The following is a 21,706-nucleotide window of genomic DNA, read 5'->3' on the forward strand; positions in this document are numbered from 1 at the left end:
TTGGGGCCTCCAAACACTATTTTATATAATAACTATTACTTACAATAATAATATATATTACAAATATATTATTATAATATCAAACTGTGTGATAGTAATATTAGTGCTATAATAATTAATGAAATAACACAAAAATTTAATAGTAATATTACTTTTTATATTAACACTATAAAAAAATTAAAAAAATATAGTTTCTGACGGATAGCCTTGCTAAATTATTTGTAAGACTACCATGTCAGTTTGAAAATCATACAACCAAACAGCCACCTATTATACTTAAAATTTTCAACATAGATAATTAAAAAATTATTTTTCGAAATGCAATACTGTTATCGTATTTTTTTTTCAGTTCTAATCTGTATTTGAACCATGAAGCTCAGGTAAACAAACGATCCTAGAACATTTTAATCGAGTTTGGACGGATTAGCAGGTCAAAAGAGGAAGCTGGACAACGTATCATCGTTTAACAACAAGTCTATTATGTGGACTACCACCAGTCTGACACGTCCGGACACGCGTCAAACATCTAATGGCATCAAGCACTGGTAGTGGGAGTTATCATTGCAACCTCGCCACGCCCTATCTCCGTGGTGGCGGTGGCACCGGCCCTCTTGGCTTCATGCTACCAAAAATAGTAACGCGTAAGATATGGATCCTGCCGAGGTGCGCCACTACCTTGTGGTGGGGAAAGACCAAGAAACGCGTTCTGCCACGTTATTGTGCCCACACCTCAAGTGGAAGAAGGACAAAATAATCCACTACCCCACCACCTCCACCACCCCACCATCTCCACAAAAAAATTGCAGCTCTGCTACACCAAGAAAAAAGATATTAAGAAAAGGAAAAAAAAAAAAAAGAACTTGGCAAACTGTTATCTATGCTCCATCCCTCTTAGAGTGATTCAGAGCTTAATTCTAGAGCTGACCAATACTATGTTTCCTCCATTCTACATTTGTTCTTCTTGACCATCGATATCAAGTGGCTATGGCACTCTTGTATACTGCTCCCCTTCCTTCTCCAAGCCTCGACCAAAAGACTCGCTTCCCAGCTTTCACCCCCAGTTTCCTTTCTCTAGTCTTCTTACCGTCTGCTCTCCATGGCAATATCAAGCAGAGGAGGAGGAGGAGGAGAAGGGTGGTGGGTTTGGCCTCCGATGGAGCTGGCGGGAGTGTTGAGACGGTACGGCCGAACACGCCAGCTTCTTCTCCGAAGCTCCGCATCCTGATTGCTGGCGGTGGGATCGGGGGGCTGGTGTTTGCGCTGGCGGCGAAGAGGAAGGGATTCGATGTGCTGGTGTTGGAGAAGAACATCAGCGCCATTAGAGGGGAGGGGCAGTACAGGGGACCGATTCAGATTCAGAGCAACGCGTTGGCTGCGCTGGAAGCTATTGATCCGCAGGTCGCTGAGGAGGTGTTGGAGGCTGGATGCATCACTGGGGACCGGATAAATGGTCTTGTGGATGGAATATCTGGAACTTGGTAAGTGGTCCTTCCAAAGTCTCAAATTTGAGATTTTTTTTTTTTTTTGGATTGTTTTAGATTGGAATTAGTCTTGTTGCTGCTCGATAACTTTGTTCGGTTGCTCTTATGATAGGTCTTCTTGAATCTCCTAGCTTAAGCTAGAAATGTCTATCATGCTACTTATGTTATTGTATTAATAACTTACCTTCAAGACCATGCTGCAAAACATTTGTATGGGGAAATTACTGGCATAGATTATGGAGAAGAAATTACTGAATTTGGATGTCGTTAGAAGAATCCCAGTTGGGTTGTGGGTCTGATGGAGTTTCTCTCTTGTTGATGGTGTTGGTCAATAAACCTAGATCCCACGTCCAACTAATCTATGCCATGGCCAGTGAGCGGTGTGTTGGTGGTGGTGAGGGCAAGCTGCCAGGCAAGAGCTGGGTGGTGGTTGACAGGCACCATGCTTATATGAGGACGAGAGGAATTAGTGAGGAAGAAGGAAGCAGAATCTTGGCTACTATGGGGGAGATGGGGGAAGAGGATTGAAGAGATCAGGGTTTATCTCTACACTTAGGGTCATCTTAACCATTCGTTCATGATGAGTCAAGGGTCAGGATACCTCCACAATATGCATATTTTATAAATTAGACATAATTAATGTTTACATGCTTGTATATATCAATACATTTCCGGTTATAGCTGAGCTAGGGATTAATTGAACCTCGGTGAAAACTGGTTTGGCCTTAAGTTTTAGATTGGGGCCAACTGGAACTTGAATTCAACCCAAACATGACCTGGAGACAGCTCGGGCCAAACCCATATCCAGCTTCACCCTTAATGTAGTTACTGACGTAACAGATATAAGAGATATATTGAATGGAAAGATGCTTATTGATTGACTACAGTGCTATAATTGACTGGCCTGGAAAAAAAAAAATGCCATCAGCTGTTATAATCTCAAAAGCAGGCTGCAGTGGATTGGAGTGATAAATGATGGTGGTATCTGTATTCACTTGATGTGAAGCAGCACAGTCCCGAATCTGAGCATGGCTAGCCTATCTTTTGAAGACTAGGAGATAACCAACTTAGTATAGGTTGAGCAGCAGAAGAGGAAACAAGATGAAGCAGTGTAAGTGGCCTGAGCAAGGCTCCTAGGTTGGGTGAAATAGTTCAGAAGCTGCTGAAAAACTGTAAGACTAGAAGTTGTAAAAGACTGGTATCTCCCAGTTGAGCCAAGTGCGGCAATTGTACTAAAGGAGTTCGACTACCAGCTTTCTGATTCCTAAGTTTGGCATGGGGGTCAATGGCTACTAGAGTCCTCAAGTTGGCCTTCAAAACAATTAGGTGCAGGTCCAGATGGTGTTTCTATGCTTCAAGATGAATAAGTTGACCTCTAAATGGCAGAAAAAAATGTCAATCCTTGAGAGAAAAACAACGGCCTGCTCAAGGTGTGGAGTCTGATTACAGTTGAGCACAGCAACTATAGAGTCCAAATATCTTTAATGAAGAGCAATGAAGAATCTACTCTGACTACTTGGAATTGGTACAAAATGCATTTGGGAGAATTAGAGATGTCATTAATAATAGTACTACTGAATTTCAAAAGATGAGGCATAAACATTCAGTGTAGAGGCAGTTACTGCCTGTGATCCATCATCATTTTGTGGAACTTCTGCATGCTACACTCTTCATGATCAGTGGAATCATATTCTTGCATGTATTGGTACTAGTGAGTATATATTGTCCCTGTGTATTAAAGACTAAAAGATAGCTTTCTACATCTCAATAAATTGAGATTGTTCAAGTCTAAGGTGAGTAGGTAGGATAATAGTTCAGAAAATTAGTTCATTGGAATGATTGGCCTCCAACTAGCATTTTCTAATTTTCCGTTGACCACCTTCCATCGGCAGCACAGTACTTGGACCTGGGTGTTATTGCACATCTCAGCTATATAGGTGCTTCTTGACTATGAATCATACATGGCAGTTCAATGGTTCTTTGAGCTAGACATCGAAACCTTAAATATACCTTCAATAGTATTAATAAAATTTATGTGGACAAATAGAGGAAATATGTTGAATTTGGGTAAAATAATATATAAATAATATGTACGTACGTATGTACTTGGACATATCACACATCTCGAATTAGACCTTGTGACCTTAAAATAGACCTTCAATACTATTAATAAAATTTATGAGGACAAATAGAGAAAATATGCTGAATTTGGGTAAAAGAAGATTATATATATATATATATATAAGTATGTATATTATGCAACTGAGTGAAGTGTGCCAAATGGCAAACTGAGAAATCAAAGTAAAATTAAAATCTAAAAGCATGTCAAGTGCATCAAGAAGATTTCGCCATACTAAGCAGTCAACATGCTGCAAAAATGTATGTATATATGTATGTATATTCTGCAACTAAGTGTGACAAACGGCAAACTGGACATCATAGTGAAATCAAAATCTAAAAGCATGCCAAATCCAACAAGAATATTTCACCATACTAAATGGTCAAGATGCTGAAAAAGCGATCATGCATACTAGCAAAAAAAGTTGAATAGCAGTGGTCGGAGTAAAGAGTTCCTAGCAAAGATTGTAGGGCCAAGTAAGGCAGAGGTAATAGGAAAGGGTAGAATAGCATTGCCATGGAAGAATCATGATAATCCCATGAAAAATGGACATGTGTTATTAATTTAGCTGTAACTACTGGTGAAAATATTCAGGATCATGTTAAGTGCCAAATTCCACCATCCTTAAGTTGTCAGTGGTGAAGGTGAAGAGAAGGATAGGTTGAAAAGTAGCCAGCTCTATTGTTTGTTGGAAGGTACTTCCAATTGTCCAATCATTAGACATCCATTCTATGATTTCAAGAAGTCCTCAATCACGAATTACCAAAGTTTAAGTTCTTGATGTGGGATCACAGTTGGTTTTGAGTGAATAGTCTTGGGATTTTGACACCCCACCAAGAGTAGACATAGATTGGATGTCTGGGCCCTATAGATGGGGGAGTTGCAAGGTCAAAATCTAAGGGTAAGTTTTAACTATGGAGGCTCTAGACTATCTCTAGTGTGACTTTGTGTGAAAGCACTCGGGATTGGCCAACTTTGACATGTTTCACTTGGAATGGAGGGCTACAGGAAGGGAACCTAGATATATGGTTTTCAAAGGCAATGATCCAAATATAACAAGTGTTGTAGGCCCCATCGTGGTAAATGTACCATAATACAAGTATAATAATCATAGGTGGCGGTATATACATTTTGTGCCATACATACATTCTTTTTAACAATTTGCTAATATGATTGAGCAGGAACAATGAAACTTAAGAAGTGAGGTCAAGGTTTAATCTATTGAAGTTTGAGAATATTTTCATAAACTTGCTTATTGTGATCAAGTACTTGTGGCTCGGATGGATTGATCTTTGGTCCTGCATGCATAAGGTATTGTCCGCTTCGGCCTCTGGCCCATTGCACGGGATCTCATAGTTTTATCCTTTAAAAGGTATCTCACGGGGGAGAGAAAGTCTGATTTCATATAAGTCAGACTCTCCTTTGACTCACAATCGATGTGGGACTAATAATGCCGCCCTCTACAATATTAGCCCTCCTTCAAATGTCAAGGAGTCTATGTGTGGGCAGGAGGTGGTTTCTCATAGACGGCGCCAATGTCGCGGTCAATGGCTTGTGGCTCAGATGGATCAATTTCCACTCTCGCATACGTGAGGTATTATCCGCTTCGGCCTCTGGCCTATGGCACGAGACCTCATGGTTTTGTCCTTTAAAATATACCTTACGTGAGAGAGAAGGTCCCATTCCATATAAGTCAGACTCTCTTTTGACTCACAACTGATGTGGGACTAATAATGCCATCTCCCCACAATATTGCTTTTTTAATCCTTTATGACGAAGATATTATTCAGCAATGAAGAGGTTTATCATGACATCTGGAATTCCAATCATTGGCTACAGAGACATGCTTCACTGCTTATATACTTTAAGCTATCTATAGTGAGCAACCATCAAAGGTTCCCCTATACTCAAGACTGTAGATGACGAGAAAAGACATGGTTTCATGTAGGAGATTAGATTCATGATGCCAGTTACAAGTCATAGAGCTAAAACGAAACATACAATTCTCAACATGAGATAATGAACAATCACATTTTGCTTATCAAAGAATATGATCATATTTTAGTTGGTCTTAAAAAAACATTTTCTAAAGGATGAGCTTGGGCGCGATGGTAATGTTGCTCCATTATGACCTAGATGTCATGGGTATGAAGCACAGAAACAATCTCTTTGCATATAGGGTCAAGGTTGCGTACATATGTCCCTTTCCAAACCTTGCAATGGCATACATCAGGGAAAATATAAAAAGTGTTGTAGGCATCATCATGGTAAATGTACTATACTAGAAGTATAATAATTATAAGTAGCATATACATATTGTGTGTTATATACGCATCCTTTTTTTCAATTCATCAATATGTTTGAGCGAGAACAATGAAACTTAACAACTAACAAGTGAGGTCAAGGTTTAATCTATTGAATTTTGAGAATATTTTTATAAACTTTCTCTTTTAATCCTTTATGATGAAGGCATCATTCAGCAATGGAGGCGTTTATTATGACATTTGGAATTCCAGTCATTGGCTACAGATGCTTTACTGTTTAGGTATTTTAAGCTCATCTAATAGGAAGCAACCATCAAATGTTCCCTTATATTCTAGAAGACTCCAGATGAAGAGAAAAGACATGGTCTCATGTAGGAGATTAGATTCATGATGCCAATGACAAGTCATAGAGATAAAATGAAACAAACAGTTCTCAAAGTGAGACAACAAATGATTACATTAATACACATTTTGCATGTCAAAGAATATGATGATATTTTTAGTTGGTCTTAAAAAAAAAAGCATTTTCTAGAGGGTGACCCTTCATGCAACAGCAAGGTTGCTCCATTGTGACATACCTTTCATGGATTTGAAACACAGAAACAACCTCTCTGTGTGCAAGGACAACTCTGCATATATCTGACCCTACCTAGATCGTGCTGTGGTGGGAGTGTTGTGCATAGGGCTGCCCTTTTGTGAAAATACATTTTCCCAGTGTGAACATGGTTAGGCAATCATTTGTAGGAAGGATTGTCATATCTTATGTTGTTTTATCTTAACATGGATGCTAAGGTTGCAGGTTTGCTATTATTTTTCTCAATATTCAACTATAACATTATAGTCCATGAATTTGAACTCCACATGTCCAGAACCCTATATTATTGTTGATCAAAAGGATTGCATTGATTCAAAAAATTTTGGCTTATGTAAATACAGTAATGAGTTTAATAAGTAGTTATATCCTTTAGAAATTTGCTTTTGAAAGGTTGTATTGACACATCAGCAAGTGATTTTCAATTGAAATTCAGGTACATCAAATTTGATACATTTACTCCTGCAGTGGAACGTGGCCTTCCGGTTACAAGAGTTATTAGCCGCATGACCTTGCAAGAAATATTGGCCCGGGCAGTTGGTACTGATGTTATTTTGAATGACAGTAATGTTGTTGATTTTACAGATGATGGAGATAGGGTGAGTAAAATGTCCTTCCTTTTTCTGTTACAGAAGTGATTATTTTAGTACATTGTCGGTGAAGATTAGATGGGAGTGAGGGGTCATTTCCTTGTCTGGTTTGTCCATGTAATCTCCAATGAAATTTGTTACAAGATAAGCTTTTGTTAGCATAGCATCTTTGATGTCCACTTACTTTCACTTTTAATGAGCTCAGGTTACTGTTATACTTGAGAATGGACAGCGGTATGAAGGTGATCTTTTAGTTGGAGCTGATGGAATATGGTCGAAGGTATGACACGATACTTGCCCTCTGCTCAGCATCAGAAAATTATGGCAAAAGTAGCTGGTGTCTCCAAGTGTTGTATTAACTCTCCCTGCTAAATAGGTGCGCAAGATCCTATTTGGACCCACAGAACCAACTTATTCAGGCTACACCTGCTACACTGGTATTGCAGATTTTGTGCCTCCGGATATCGATTCTGTTGGGTATGCATTCGATTTGTTAACTATACTTGTTCTTTTATTATTTACTTTAGAATCCTAAGCTACTTTATACTTTGTGTTTACACACACATAGGTATGACTATTACTAGCATGTTTCCTCATCGTATAACATTTATATTATTACACAATATTCATGGTCTGATACTTGAATCCTTCTTTTCTGAAGGTACCGAGTATTTCTGGGTCACAAACAATATTTTGTCTCTTCAGATGTGGGTGCTGGAAAAATGCAATGGTATGCATTTCACAAAGAACCACCTGGTGGCACTGATGCTCCAAATGGTAGATATTTTGTGCTGAGGTTTTCATGCTATAGGCTTTGTTATCTCTAGTTAAATCTATACTATTTATTTTAATGCTTTCTTATTTATTTTAAATTTTTGAATTTACATTTACTGTCTAACTTTATGTCAACCATGCATTGTATTGTGTGATGGGAAGGGTTTCTTTTTGCCCATTTTTGGGGATGGGTGTTTGGAGAAGGTGGAAGTAATTTGCCACTAAAGCTATTGATCATTACTGTGGGCATTGTCGATGATCTAGCCATTGATATGCTGCACATCATGAAAATGCTAATAGCCTCTTCAAAGTGTCGGAGACTCTTCAATTTTTGCCATGTTCATGATGCTTGAAATAACTTATTATAAACATTGCGAAGCGCAAGAAGGGCATCTTTAGTATCCATATCAGTGATTTTTTGTTTTCATATTAAATTGTCTTAGGAAAGTTACAGCAACTTTAGCTTCATGTATGTCTTATGATAGATCGTTTTCAATCTGCTGCCTTTATGTATTAAAAATAAATCATTCTTTGTATTAGCAATACAATTTATGCTACAGAATCTATACATGGGTAGTATATGTGCAGCCCTTAATTTGGTGCCTTATTCTGTAGGTCTGGCGTTTTAACTGTTAACAAAAATTTTGTTTTATACCTTACATAATGATCCTTCCTTGACAATCAGATCGGTTACCATTTTAAAAATATGCCACATAGAATAAAAGAAAATTTCTTCACATCCAGAAATTTTTGTTATTTATTGGTTATGAAATTATAAACGATCAAACTTGCATAATCTGAATTTAACACACTGATGAAATATCTTAGGAGAGGGTGAAGTAATGTTAAACATATTTGGATCAGTTGCAACTGAGATTACAGGAAGCCTTCATTAGTCATTGTGAGATAAGTGAGCATTGGAAAGAGGAACTTAGAAAGCATGGATGGCAGAGATACAAAAGGGTTTATCATTGCTATGGTGAGGGCTTCACTCTTAGTTGGATTTGGTGCCCAAGAAGCTTTAACTACCAATACCAACTAGATCGGGAAATAGCTTGCTGGTTCTCAAGACAATGTGGATTCTTTGCCTCCAGTAAAGAAAGAAGCTAGTTACTCCTGCCTAAACATGAAGCATGAGGCATGTTACTACATGTTACTAATCTTGTCCAGATTTATTGGGCTTCATTTGCTTCTGGAAGTGCTATGTATATGTTTAGCATCTATAATTCACAGTGTGACAGCTAGAGGGTCATCATGTTACTTATTGTTTGCATCTGTTTAGCAGACTTAACATTCAATTATGGACTGTGTTGACTCAATCCTGTCAGTTAATGTTAACTTCCACCAATCTTTTTGACTCAACAATTTGCTAAACTTGGTCAGAAGATCAGGAGTTAATAGATTAAAAAACTTCAAAATTTTTATGAGTCTTGTTCACAATCCAATGTGCAATTTTCTGTCAAATATAAGAAATAGACAAACAAATGGACTACAGACTTGAACTTATTTGGCTCATCTACAACATGGCATACAAAAAGGAAAAAAGAAGAGGAACAAAATCTACTTAAGCATAGCACATAGTGCCCTCAAAACCGCATGCAATTTTAAAGAGACAAACTGGAAAATTGATATTTCTGTATGATTCTTTGCACTTATTGATTCATGAAATAGTTTTCATCTCTTCATCAGAGGCACGTAGGTCTAATTGTTAATATTAGAAAAAATTAATGATTTATCTCAGCATCTTTCATGAGAGAAAAGAGGGAATAACTCACTATGACTGATCTTCGAATATTATGATGGATATTTTGGCAGGTAAAAAGGAAAGGTTGCTTAAAATATTTGGTGGTTGGTGTGATAATGTTATAGACTTGTTGCTTGCAACTGATGAGGATGCGATTCTTCGTCGTGACATATATGACCGTGTACCTATTATGAGCTGGGGAAGGGGTCATGTGACTTTGCTTGGGGATTCTGTCCATGCTATGCAACCTAATATGGGACAAGGTGGCTGCATGGCTATTGAGGTATGGTTATGTATTGTATTTTCTTGAACTTTTCTTGGAAGGGATTCATGCCTTGGTGTTGGAAATTTTTCATACTTGATTATGAGAAAAATTGTTCTCAGGAGAATTTTTATGGTCTAACATATGATATGTTCGCAAGTTACTTTATTGACTAATCATCATTATTCCAGAGAATCTAGACATAAGCGTTTTTAATTTGAATTTCATCGTGCTCCCCATTTTACCTTTTCTTTTTTAATATTCTTTTAGGATAGTTACCAACTTGCTCTAGAACTTGAGAAAGCATGGATTGAAAGTGCTAGAACTGGAGCTCCTATGGATATCACATCTCCGCTAAAGCGGTGAGTTTCTTCTTTCAGTCTATTTTGGGACCATTCGATTTAAGGGGTGCATGGGTGAAATGAAGAGTAGCATAGTTTGTTTAGGAACTAAATAAAGGATTGCATTATATATTGCTAATTGTACCTTCTAATTTTTAGCAACTTGTGGTGGTATGTTATGTTTCAGTTATGAGAAGGAAAGAAGACTTCGTGTTGCTATTATATATGGAATGGCTAGAATGGCTGCAATAATGGCTTCCACTTACAGGCCATATCTTGGTGTAGGACTGGGGCCCTTGTCGGTATGAGATGAACCTCACAGTATTAACCAAATGAAATTTTTCTTGCTTTTAGATAATCCAGACTGTGGAGTGCATATATTGATAGAGTTTGTTCTAATGAAATTTATAAATCCTGTTCTTAATGCTACATGGTTATGTTAATCAAAACAACTTCTGTTGTAGTTTTTGACCAAGTTCCGGATACCACATCCTGGAAAAGTTGGTGGAAGATTTTTTATCAAGCTTGCTATGCCATCAATGCTGAGCTGGGTTCTTGGTGGCAACAGGTAGTAGTACTTTTCAGATTGTATTATTTAGCTTTTATTAAAATCTGGCATTAATTGAAAGCTTGTTATCTCCATTTTCTGTAGTTACCACTTCAACTTTGGTCCTCCTCTTCAACTATAAGCATTACTTTTCCTAATATTATACGTTGCTGTCAGAAAATCAAAATATTTTTAGCAATAGCTTGGAAAAATGGCTCTTCAACTTCCATTCCTGTAGTTTCAGGATTCACATGAGAATGGTTGTGCTTGGTATATGGTATATATTGACATAAATTGGAAATAATTGAATGTGAATTTAATAACTGTTGTAAACAAATGAATAAAAATAATCTATAAGTGGAGTTCACATTTTATTATTGCAATATTTTTCAGACAAGGGCCATTTAAGAGGGAAGGAGTGATATATGCAAGGGAGTTGACATATCACTAGGCACTATGTATGGCATGTGAATGAATATGTCAGTTTAGAGTCCATGCATCATGTAATTTAGTAGTAGATTACATGCCAGTAAGTAGTCATTTTACCAATCCATGAAAATAGTGGAAATCTCTAGATGAAGTCTATTTCAGTGAGAGTTTATGCTCCAATTAGTCAGCATCTGTTAGATATTTTGGTAAGGACTAAACACCCTAAATCCAGTTCATATTTATGATGTGTCAAAAACTTAAATCCAAGACATGTATTTTTTGTTCGGATTGAAGTAGAACCAGGAACTAGTTTATGATTTTTTTTTTTTTTTTGTTTTAATCCATTGGGTTTTCAAATTAAAGCTGGTCAAGAATAATTGAAGTATAGTGCATTAGAAATGTATATAAATTGATTAATTATATTGCGAATATATAATCAAGGTTTTACATCCCAGTGGGATGGGGGAGTGCCCTAGCCATCCCGTCCTATTTCTGTGAGAAAATGGGACTGGGATGGGGTAGGGACTCCTAAATGCATCCACGCTAGAAGAAAAAGAAAGAGGAAAGAAAGAAAAGAGGGTGAAAGGTAAAAAGTCAAAGGAAAAAAGAAGAAGAAACATGAAAGAAAGAAAGGTGGGGAGGAAAAAGGAAAGAAAGAAGGAGAAAGAAGGGAAAAAAAAAAAGAAAGGAAGGGATACAAAAAAGAAAGAAAAATGAAAAGAAGGTAGAAGAAAAAAAAAGAAAATAAGGAAAGCAAAAAAGAATAAATGAATAAAAAAAAAGATGAAAGGAAAATAGATGGAAGATATCTACCGAGATGCATGACTGAAATAGTTGTCGGGACGGGGGATGGGACAGCAGGGTGTCCTGTTCCATAGAGATACCTGGACATTTCCGTCCATCGGATTTAAAATCTTGTATATTATACAAGAAAATAATGGTTAAACAACATGGAGACGTTACCAAATATCCACTCTGCACAAGATTTTTATTGACAACTACATATAAATTATAATCAATAATGTGAAATGGTTAACTACATGGACAAAATGTTTAAAAATCTTACTAATATATTAAATTGTAGTATGGTTGTAAAAATGAGTGTATTAGTTTCAGGCAAGGTTTGCATACCGTTCGGTACAGAACGTACTGCACCATACCAGCACCACACTGATACCGGCACCACACTGATACGGCGTACCATGCCATACTGATACTATCGTATGATACTGATCCACATACTGACACTTTAATAGGATAGTCCCAATATAGGGTCCGGTATCTAGACTGCCGAACCTTGATTTCAGGTTGGTTTAGGTTCAGATCAAGCTACTTAGTGATCCATGTCTAATTCATATTCAAAGCCGATCGTATCTTTCAGTTTGTGCCTGGTTAAAATAGCATAGGTCAGATTGGATGAGGTTATATTTTGGTCAGTTCTGAATCATAAGCGGGTGAATTCAATCCACTTGCAGCCCTAGTGGGAGCTAATTTTGCTTGGTGTCAGGAGTTGGTGCTTTGTTCAGTACTCTATCCCTCTGTTTTATGTTTATTGAGTCTAACATTTGAACATGTAAGGATGAATTTACATGCATAATGTTAGTGGACTACGCTGTTCTTTTGATTCTTAAACTCATCTATAGAAGTTGTTACCCTCACAACAAAAATAGCTTGCAATAAGGAAAAGCAAAAGACAATATCATGTCTCTGGAGAACCTAATGGAGGTGCCTGACGCAAAGTTCTATTGTACTTGGGGATGAAGAAAGGAAGTTGTGGAAATAGAATAAAACAAAACAAGTTATTAGAGAGAAAGTTGATGAAGAATTTTGTGAAAAGATAGTGCAATTATCATGCCCACAGTCCGGTTGCATGAGCCAAGTGTGAATGGCTGCATATCCTTAGGACTCAGCCTCAAAAGATATGCAAGGCCTAATGTCTATAATTCACGGTCCAACAATGAAATCTACAAAAAGAAAAATAATTCTACTCAAATTCCACACGTGAATTGCATGAAGTTAGTTGTGCCTGGTTTTCCTCCACAAGGGTCTTCTTTGGGTTTTATCTGCTCAAAAACTTTAAATGTTTAAGGATGTACTTAGCATATTAAAGAAATTCAGATATATGTTACCGGAGTAGCATGAAGACTCACTATACATATAACTCTATATGAGTAACAGTTCCTGATTGCGCATAAATCTATTGTGTATTCACGTAGAAAGCAGGTATTCTTCAATAGTACTATTTATTGACAGAAAAGATGACTTTAGATCTTCTCAATCTTTGAATTTGCATTATCCTCAGTTTGAGTTTGTTTTTGCGTGAATTTGGACTCTCTTCACCAGACTTTCTTCTCCAGCATATGTTGCTGGGTTGTCATTGTTTCTTATAGAACATTGACTCAATAATCGGTTGCCTTGGCAGCTCAAAACTTGAAGGGAGGTCATTAAGCTGCCGACTCTCTGACAAGGTATGTTGTTAATTTGTCACCCATATGCAATTAAAGCTTCCTGAAAATTAAACCTTTTGGCTGTGAACTAACAATATGTAATTGTTGAAGGCAAGTGACCAGTTAAAACGGTGGTTTAATGATGATGATGCAATGGAGCGTGCTCTTACTGGCGAGTATGATTTTCGCTGAGTTTTGAACTTCTTATTCATATTTTCTTCATTATACAAATCATAGCCTCTTATTACCTGCACTGTCTTTTGTTTATAGATGGTATCTCTTTCCAACTAGCGGTTCCTTACAACCCATTCATTTGATCAAAGATGAGCAAATACCAATTATTATCGGGTAATTTCTCCCCCCCAATCCCCCCAAACAAAAACCAAAAGCTCTCCCAAACAAAAGGGGAACGAACCCCATGTCTCTTTCTTATAGATTCCCAAGAATGAATTCTCTAAATGATGCATGAGTTTGTATTGCAGAAATCAGTCTCATGCTGATATACCAGGTGTGTCAGTAGTCATACCTTCACCACAGGTTAGTGGGCGCAATGTTAATCCATCATTGTTGTATTTTAGAGGAAATTACTTTCCAAAATGATAAAGCAATAGACTCAGCATTTATTTGTAACTCAAATTATTTTTAACACCCATTATCAAGGTAGTATGAACATTATATACATCTGTATGATTACCAACATATAAAGATTCAATTTTCTAATGGTGTTGCTAGTCAAGATATTATCAAATGTGAAGCATGATGACCTTCAAGCTACTCAAGAAATAATAAGTATCAACTGGATAGGCATAGAGCTTACAAGGCTTCCCTCCATGGCTGCATAAGATGCTGCTGCCCCATTATTTTTGTGGTTCACAGCATCATAAATGGGTCTAGCCCCATAGGCCCCCCCTTTCCCCATTGATAAAGTGTTTGATAATTGGTTCAGGCAATGCAGAAATAGTTACTTTGATTAAGTAAAGGGCCTGGATATTGTGGCATAATTTTATGTTATGATTATTCAATCCCTCATCTAACCCTAGGAACATCAATGGAGCATATGGGCATCAAGATTATTTGATTTTCCAAAATTGATCATGTGTCAAGTCTATATCTTCAGTATTTTATTAGCTTGTTAGGCATTAAGTTAGACTTCAAGTAACCTGGCCTATAAGTTACTTGGCAATCAAGTTACTCGAGCTACAAGATACATATGGCCCCATATTACATACTTTTTTATATATATTTTGTTACTTTTTCTAGATTAGGGTAATCTATAGGTATAGGATATAGGAAAGCTAAAAGATAGACTTGAATCATATATTGTGTGTTATGTGTTTATTGTTAAGAAGAAAGTTGCTTTGTTTTCTCATCTTTCTTTGTTTTCTCATCCCTCTTTTTTCTCTCTCTATCTTCTTGCTCCTCTCCTCTATCACACACTCTACCTTCGTCTTTATCTTCTTCTACTTGCCTTTCTCTGTTTTCTTGATTTCCTTGACCATCAAAACCATGTGCATTGGTGCTCATCGTACCGCCCCAAATTGCTTGGTTCAGAGCATGCTGAACTGTACCGAGGGTGAACTGGCATGGTTCTGCCCCTTGATTCGAAAAATTTGGTGAGGGAGTGGGGGAGAGAGAATGAGAGGAAGAGACGGAGAGGAAGAGGAAGGGAGGCAGAGGGAGGGTGAGAGAGAGAGAGGCTGAGAGAGGAAATAGGGGCGATCCCCTATGGCCTGTGGAGGAGATGAGGGCTTTCGAGTCCTCTTTCTCTCTCTCTCTTTCCATCTCTTGGCCTCTCTCTCCCCCTCCCTTTTTCGCTCTCCCTTTCCTCCCTCTCCAACTCTTCCTTTGGTGGTACGACCCTGAACAGCATGGCATGATATCATCAGTACAGATCTTGGTATCAGTGCAGCCAATCTTGATGTGCACTATAGCAAGCCACCCTCGGAGTGGTTCTACATCATCTTCGAACAGGCTCGGTTCGCTTCATGAAACCAGACACATGGCCCACTGAATGTCCAATGGTCATACAATTAGCCATACTTGCCCATTGGTGGTCATTGTTGTCTGCTCTTGAGTGGCTTCCCATTGGGGTTTGCAACTTAATTGCTCCTGTCTTTTTATTCATGTTAAAGAAGGAAATGGAGAGGATAATCAGATTGCTTGTTTGTGGGTGGGCTAGGTTTTGGTTTCAATATAGATACAAAACCCATTAGTAAGTTATCTTAACTTTTTTGTAAAGTATTCTGACTTGGGAAAAAGCTGTTATTTGGTCTATTTCTTGACTAATTATTACATTGAGTTGTGGGCTGCTCTTATTTGTGTTGGGTTTTGCTGGTTCAAGCTTATTATATTTGACAATAAGCTCATAAAAGTGTGATAGACAGGCCATAAAGGGTTTCAATTTGGCTGGATTGACTGGAACCCGACTCGACATTTTAAAGCACTGGCACAGTCTGATTAGAGAAGTTGATGGTTGGCAAAAATATGACCTGAACTCGACCCAATTGAGACTTGAGTATTTCATTAACACTATTTTTCTAAGAAAATGAAGTTTTTAGGCTAGCAATGATGGTGGTTTGTAGTCAAGGATGCTAAGTGATGGGCCAGCCTGAATGGGGCAGTAGGGTGGCTGCTAGCGAGGAGGGGAAAAGAAGGAGAGTCTGATTCTTGGTCCAATGGGGGAAGGCTTCAGGGATAGGATGATAGGTTTAGTATGGAGGCTAGGAGGTAGGAGAGATGGATGGCTAGGGTTTGGGCTCGGAAAGGGGCCTAGAATTGTGCGAAGCGGCTATTGTGGCGGTGAGAGATAGGGAAGGTGAGTGTTAGGGTTTCAGGGTTAGCTAGGGTGAGGAAAAGAAGGGGGGGATTGATGGGTGATCATTGAAGGTTTTTGAAGGTTGTCTATCGTCCTTGCCTCAGTAATTTTTGATGGTAGTGGTTCATGTCTGCAGTGTTTATTGTAGGGAATCTCATTTCTCAGGTGAGGAGACAAGTTGGCCGAATAGGATCCCTTTTCCCTTTCCTCACGTGAATTCTCACATTTTATTATGTGCTGGATCATAATCATGATCTTAATTTTTTGATTTAACTCTATTTAAAATAATAAATAAATTATAGATATAAGTGTGCATATATCATTTAGTTTTTTTTGGATAACTAGGTTTAGTCATAATCAGGCTGGTTCAATCTAAACCTAAGCTCCACCACATAATGACTCATTGGAAGTCCTAACCCGAGCCCAATCAAAAACTAGCTGAACTGGGTTTGTCTTATCATTGTTTTGCTAGATTTGGGTTTTGGTGTAGTATAGAGGGTGTAAAGTGCTCTTCACCTTCCTGCCTTCTCCTACTAGTTAAAACATTGCTACATAGGTTAACATGGAGGCCCAACTAATTTCCAATCTAGTATAGCACAAGGGGGTTGATGTGAATTGCAAGAGTTCATGAGATTTACAAGGGTTTGAATCACTTGTGGGTTGCCATGTCTGATCAAGAACTAATTGGGTAATTGGTCTAGGCTTCATATGCTCCATTGTTTTATTGAAATGATTGGTGCCAATGTGCCATTTACTTTTAAAAAATGGAAATATTTGCGATAAGTTTATTAGTGTAGTGATTGATGTACCTTTTCCTTTTAAATCTCATGCTGTATATTATTTATGAGAAAATATAATTTTGATTAAGGTTTCAGAATGTTAAATTTACTAACAACGGCACCTCTCCCTGCATAGAAGTTCTGGCCCTGCCATTGCAACTAGAGAAATGGCATACAATGTTAAGATAAACCTTTGATTTCTGTTTTAATTAAAGGGAAGTAATACATGACGATACTTTATCTTCATTCCTATGCTTTTTTTTTAATTGAAACTGCATAAGCAACTTTTAGAAGTTTTGATCAAGATGTTTCATGAAAATATTTCTAAGGTTAAGTAAATCACAGTTGTTTGCATTATCCTTCTACATGCCATGTCAGTAGTTCCTTTGACATGCCAATTTCATTGAAGTGTCAATTATGACATGAAAAGTATATAGTCTCAATCAAGGATTGCTGAATTATCCCGAACTGGGTGGTTAGGGGTCCACTGAACCATATTGATTGGTTATCAAATGGTTTGGCTGGTCGATCCAATTTCCAAACCAAACCCTTTTTTTAAATAAAAGCCCCTCTTGATCCTCTTCCTCTCTCTTGAATCTCCTCTCCCAAGCTTCCTCACCTCTCTTACTCTCTCTCAAGACAATGACAATGTGATAGTGTGACAACAACCAGCTTGACAATCACAACATTGGCTAGGATTAGGGTTCGGTGATGATGACGATAAAGTGGCTAGGTTTAGGGTTCTGTCTCTGTTGCTAACAAAAGTATGCCTCTTCCCCCTCTCCCTCCCTTTCCTTGTTCTTCTCCCTCCCCCTAAGTACAGTATGCTTTGGTGGTTCGGTACGCATCCCTGTACTGTACTGAACTAGTCATCCGCTGATACAATCTTTGGTACAATTCGGCAGACCTTTTTCTTAATTCAAGGCTAGACTTTTTTGTTGCTAGTGTTATTACTTGTATCAGATAGATAAGCTATTTTAAATTAACTCATTCAGCCGATGATGTTTGTCATTGTCTTTGGTTGGTTGATGCAATTTCTTCCCCTCTTCTTCTCAGGTAGCAGATATTCATGCTCGTATAAGTTGCAAGGATAATGCCTTCTTCTTGACTGATATGCAGAGCCAATATGGTACCTGGATCACTGAGTAAGTTTTCCAAACTTATGCTAGCATTTTGTTCAATCTTGTTCATTGAACAAAATGATTTTTCTTATGTATTATTAGTTTCATCTTTTCTATATTTTTCCCCATGCAGCAAGGAAGGGAGGCGGTATCGAGTGCCTCCCAACTTTTCTGTTCGTTTCCACCCATCTGATGTAATTGAATTTGGTTCTGATAAGAAGGTGGTGTACTGTCCTTTCTTTACAACATTTGTTGAATATTATTCCATCTCTTTAAATCATTACAAGCAATGTTTTGCCTATCACCATGCTTTGAATTTGTTGAGCAATTAAGGTCAACGTACATTAACATCAACACATTCTGTTATAGGTCCTGTATTTGTAGGTATAGCTCTTTTTCTAGGTGCACTATATTTAGAATGAAGAATAAATAGGAAGGCGAGGAATATGGGTTTTGCGATCACTATCTATAGAATCAATAACCGCATGAGCACTGTGCTGCGCTATCTTTTTGATAAGTGACATAAAAACCTTTACCTGTGTCTGAATATGGGATTTAGTGATCCAGATTAATGTGATATTGCCATATGTGTAAAGCCCAATATGCACGTAGTTATGAACACGTCTGATTGGAGAAATGTTATTTGCCCAATTTTCAGAGGCATATGGTGTTATGCGTGCAAAAGTTGTCTGCATAGCCTCTCCTCATTTTCCTTTTTTTTTTTTTCCTCCTATTCTGTTCTCCTTTCATCTTTTTGGTTATATTTTCCTTTTGCTTGGGATTATATTGTATCCTGTCCTACATGTATGCTGCAACAGATGTCAGTGGGAAAGTTAATCGAGTCCTGTGGCTCATGAAAGGAGTCATTAGACATACAGAAGGTAAAATGACGACATTGGGTTGGTCGTTACATGACACCTTCGACACAGCATAGAATGCATGTGCTGTAGAAGCCCAATGTGCTTGTAATCGCTCTTAGTATTGTACTACGTTCATGGTCTGAAGATTCAGTTGAAACTCAAAAACCCAAACCTCAGCATAAACCAGTTTGAACCAATGAATTTCATGGTAGCAGATCTATATTTCTAGTATTTGTTTATTAAGTGGTATGAAGGGAATTTAAAGAAACCACATGAGTCCTTTAAAATTTGGTTCAGGGAAAAACTAACCTGAAAAAATATAAATACTTGAAAATTCTTGGAAAAGCAACATAGATAGCTTGTTTTGCTATATCAAACTAATAATGCTCATCTCTTCTTTATGTTGTAGTAGTAGACAAGGTTGTAGATGGAATTATTACAAGCATAAAAGAATCTTGCTAGTTCTGCATAAAACCCGAACTTTAAAAATGCAAAGTGGATATTTATTTTGTCGCACAATTTTCCTTTCTAAAACAGAAAAGGAACAACGAAGTTGGCAAACATAATGAGGTGGAGGGAGGAGGGTTGGTGGAAATTGCATTAGCCTTCTACTAATTTCTCCTTGTTAAACTTTAATTTGGTAATTTCTAATGTTTAAATTATTGAACATCATGCAGGCTATGTTTCGTGTGAAGGTTCTAAAGACACTTCCAGAAACCTTGACGGGTGAAGGGCGACAAATCTTGCAGGCAGCTTGAGTGCTGATAAAGACTGTTATGCACAGTAATTATACAGCATTCAGCCACACACAACAATATATTGTAGTTTAGCTGTCGGCTTCCGCTCCAGTCTACAACTTAATTGATTCATCATTTTTATCTTCTTCTTCCAGTGACATCCTTTTTGGTTGCTTCCTCATGTGATGTTTTGATGAAACTATAACCAAAGTATATTGGGGTCACCCTTTCTTGTATATGATACATTTCTCATTGAATTAGAACATTTTTAATGGATAGAAGAAGTGAGGTTACAATATGAGTTATTTCCTTGTCTGGAACAATTCTTTTGAGTAATCTCATCTTCTTTCCTTTTCAGTAACGAGGGGTGGAGAACCTGTTTCAGATAATTTAAAGGTTGCTTCCTTTTTCAGAGTAATTATGCATATGGTTACCTGATTCCTTTTCACTTTTTCAATATTCTCGTTGAACCTGATAAATTGATGACACAATTAACATGTCGCAATGTGAAGAAGAAGTTGGGCATCAAATTTTGGCAGAGCAGCCTTTTGTTCCTAATATGAACCAAATAGCCTATTGAAGTTTCAAAGTTTCAGTTTTCTTTTCCTACTTCAGAATTTTATATGGGCGCTATATACACATTTAGTCTGTTCTTGGTTCAGTAGTTTCATGAATGCGGCTAATCTTTGTTTTAGCTTCCTTTCCATTTATTTAGCATTCACAAGAAAAGTTTAACAAGAAAGACCTCGTGGTGAAGATTAAGGAGCAGTCGTCAAAAACTGCTGATGCTAAATTGATTGCATTTGAATTTGAAAATACTAGCTCACTGATCTTTTGATATGCGCGTGGTGGCAGGCTTTGGTTGCAAGGTGTTGATGTTAGCAAGCCATTAAGGCTTTTATCGAGAGAGTTGTTGAGGCCTCTTGTTGGGTCTCTCTCGTAGCTATCTGGATGGAACTTATAAAATGTACGAGATCATGGGTCAGGGGTGGCAATTTGGTTAGACCTGTTAGGCATTCGATCTGATCCGATTCGAATGAGACAGATTTTATCTTATCCGACTAAAATCAAGATCGGATATATGTTTTACAAAAAAAATTCGAAGCGAGTATGGATCGGATAAGGATAATAGCATGTCTCGCACGGAACCGGACCCGACATACACACACACATATATATATATATATACACACAAACACACACACACACACATATATATATATATATATATGCATGCATATACATACATATACGCGCGCATGTATATATATATATATATATATATATATATATATATATATATATATATATATATATATATGAACATACATATGTACATACATAAATGCACATATATGAACATACATATGTACATACATATATGCACATATACGAACATACATATGTACATACATACATACATACATACATACATACATATATACATATATATATATATATATATATATATATATATATATATATATATATATATATATATATATAATATATATACACACACACACACACACATAATAATAATAATACAACATATATATATATAATATTATATATATTACATACATACATACATATATAATAAAATATATATATATATATATATATACAAAATATACATATATAAATATACATATATATAATATACATATATATATATATATATAATATATATATAAAATAAATAAATATATTACATATATATATTATATATATATATATATACATATATATATATATACATATATATATATATATATCATATATATATATATATATATATATA

General features: G+C 36.9%; 1 protein-coding gene across 2 annotated transcripts; it reads left to right on the forward strand.

Moving 5' to 3' along the window:
• The first annotated feature begins 849 nt into the window (after positions 1-849).
• On the forward strand, positions 850-20,200 carry LOC105058237 (zeaxanthin epoxidase, chloroplastic). 2 transcript variants are annotated; one of them, XM_010941113.4, is made up of 16 exons: positions 851-1,478; positions 6,893-7,055; positions 7,252-7,326; positions 7,423-7,523; positions 7,708-7,823; positions 9,636-9,847; positions 10,097-10,188; positions 10,355-10,469; positions 10,632-10,735; positions 13,566-13,611; positions 13,702-13,766; positions 13,861-13,938; positions 14,073-14,127; positions 18,241-18,329; positions 18,439-18,526; positions 19,843-20,200. In XM_010941113.4, the coding sequence occupies exons 1-16, from the start codon at positions 985-987 to the stop codon at positions 19,921-19,923; spliced, it is 1,974 nt and encodes a 657-aa protein (XP_010939415.1). In that variant the 5' UTR covers positions 851-984; the 3' UTR covers positions 19,924-20,200. The 2 variants fall into 2 exon arrangements, with proteins under 2 accessions (XP_073105750.1, XP_010939415.1); XM_073249649.1 differs by lacking the exon at positions 18,439-18,526 and having other exon boundaries at positions 850-1,478; positions 19,843-20,140.
• The last annotated feature ends 1,506 nt before the right edge of the window (positions 20,201-21,706 follow it).

Source organism: Elaeis guineensis, chromosome 15, assembly GCF_000442705.2.
Source record: "Elaeis guineensis isolate ETL-2024a chromosome 15, EG11, whole genome shotgun sequence".
Taxonomy (NCBI): domain Eukaryota; kingdom Viridiplantae; phylum Streptophyta; class Magnoliopsida; order Arecales; family Arecaceae; genus Elaeis; species Elaeis guineensis.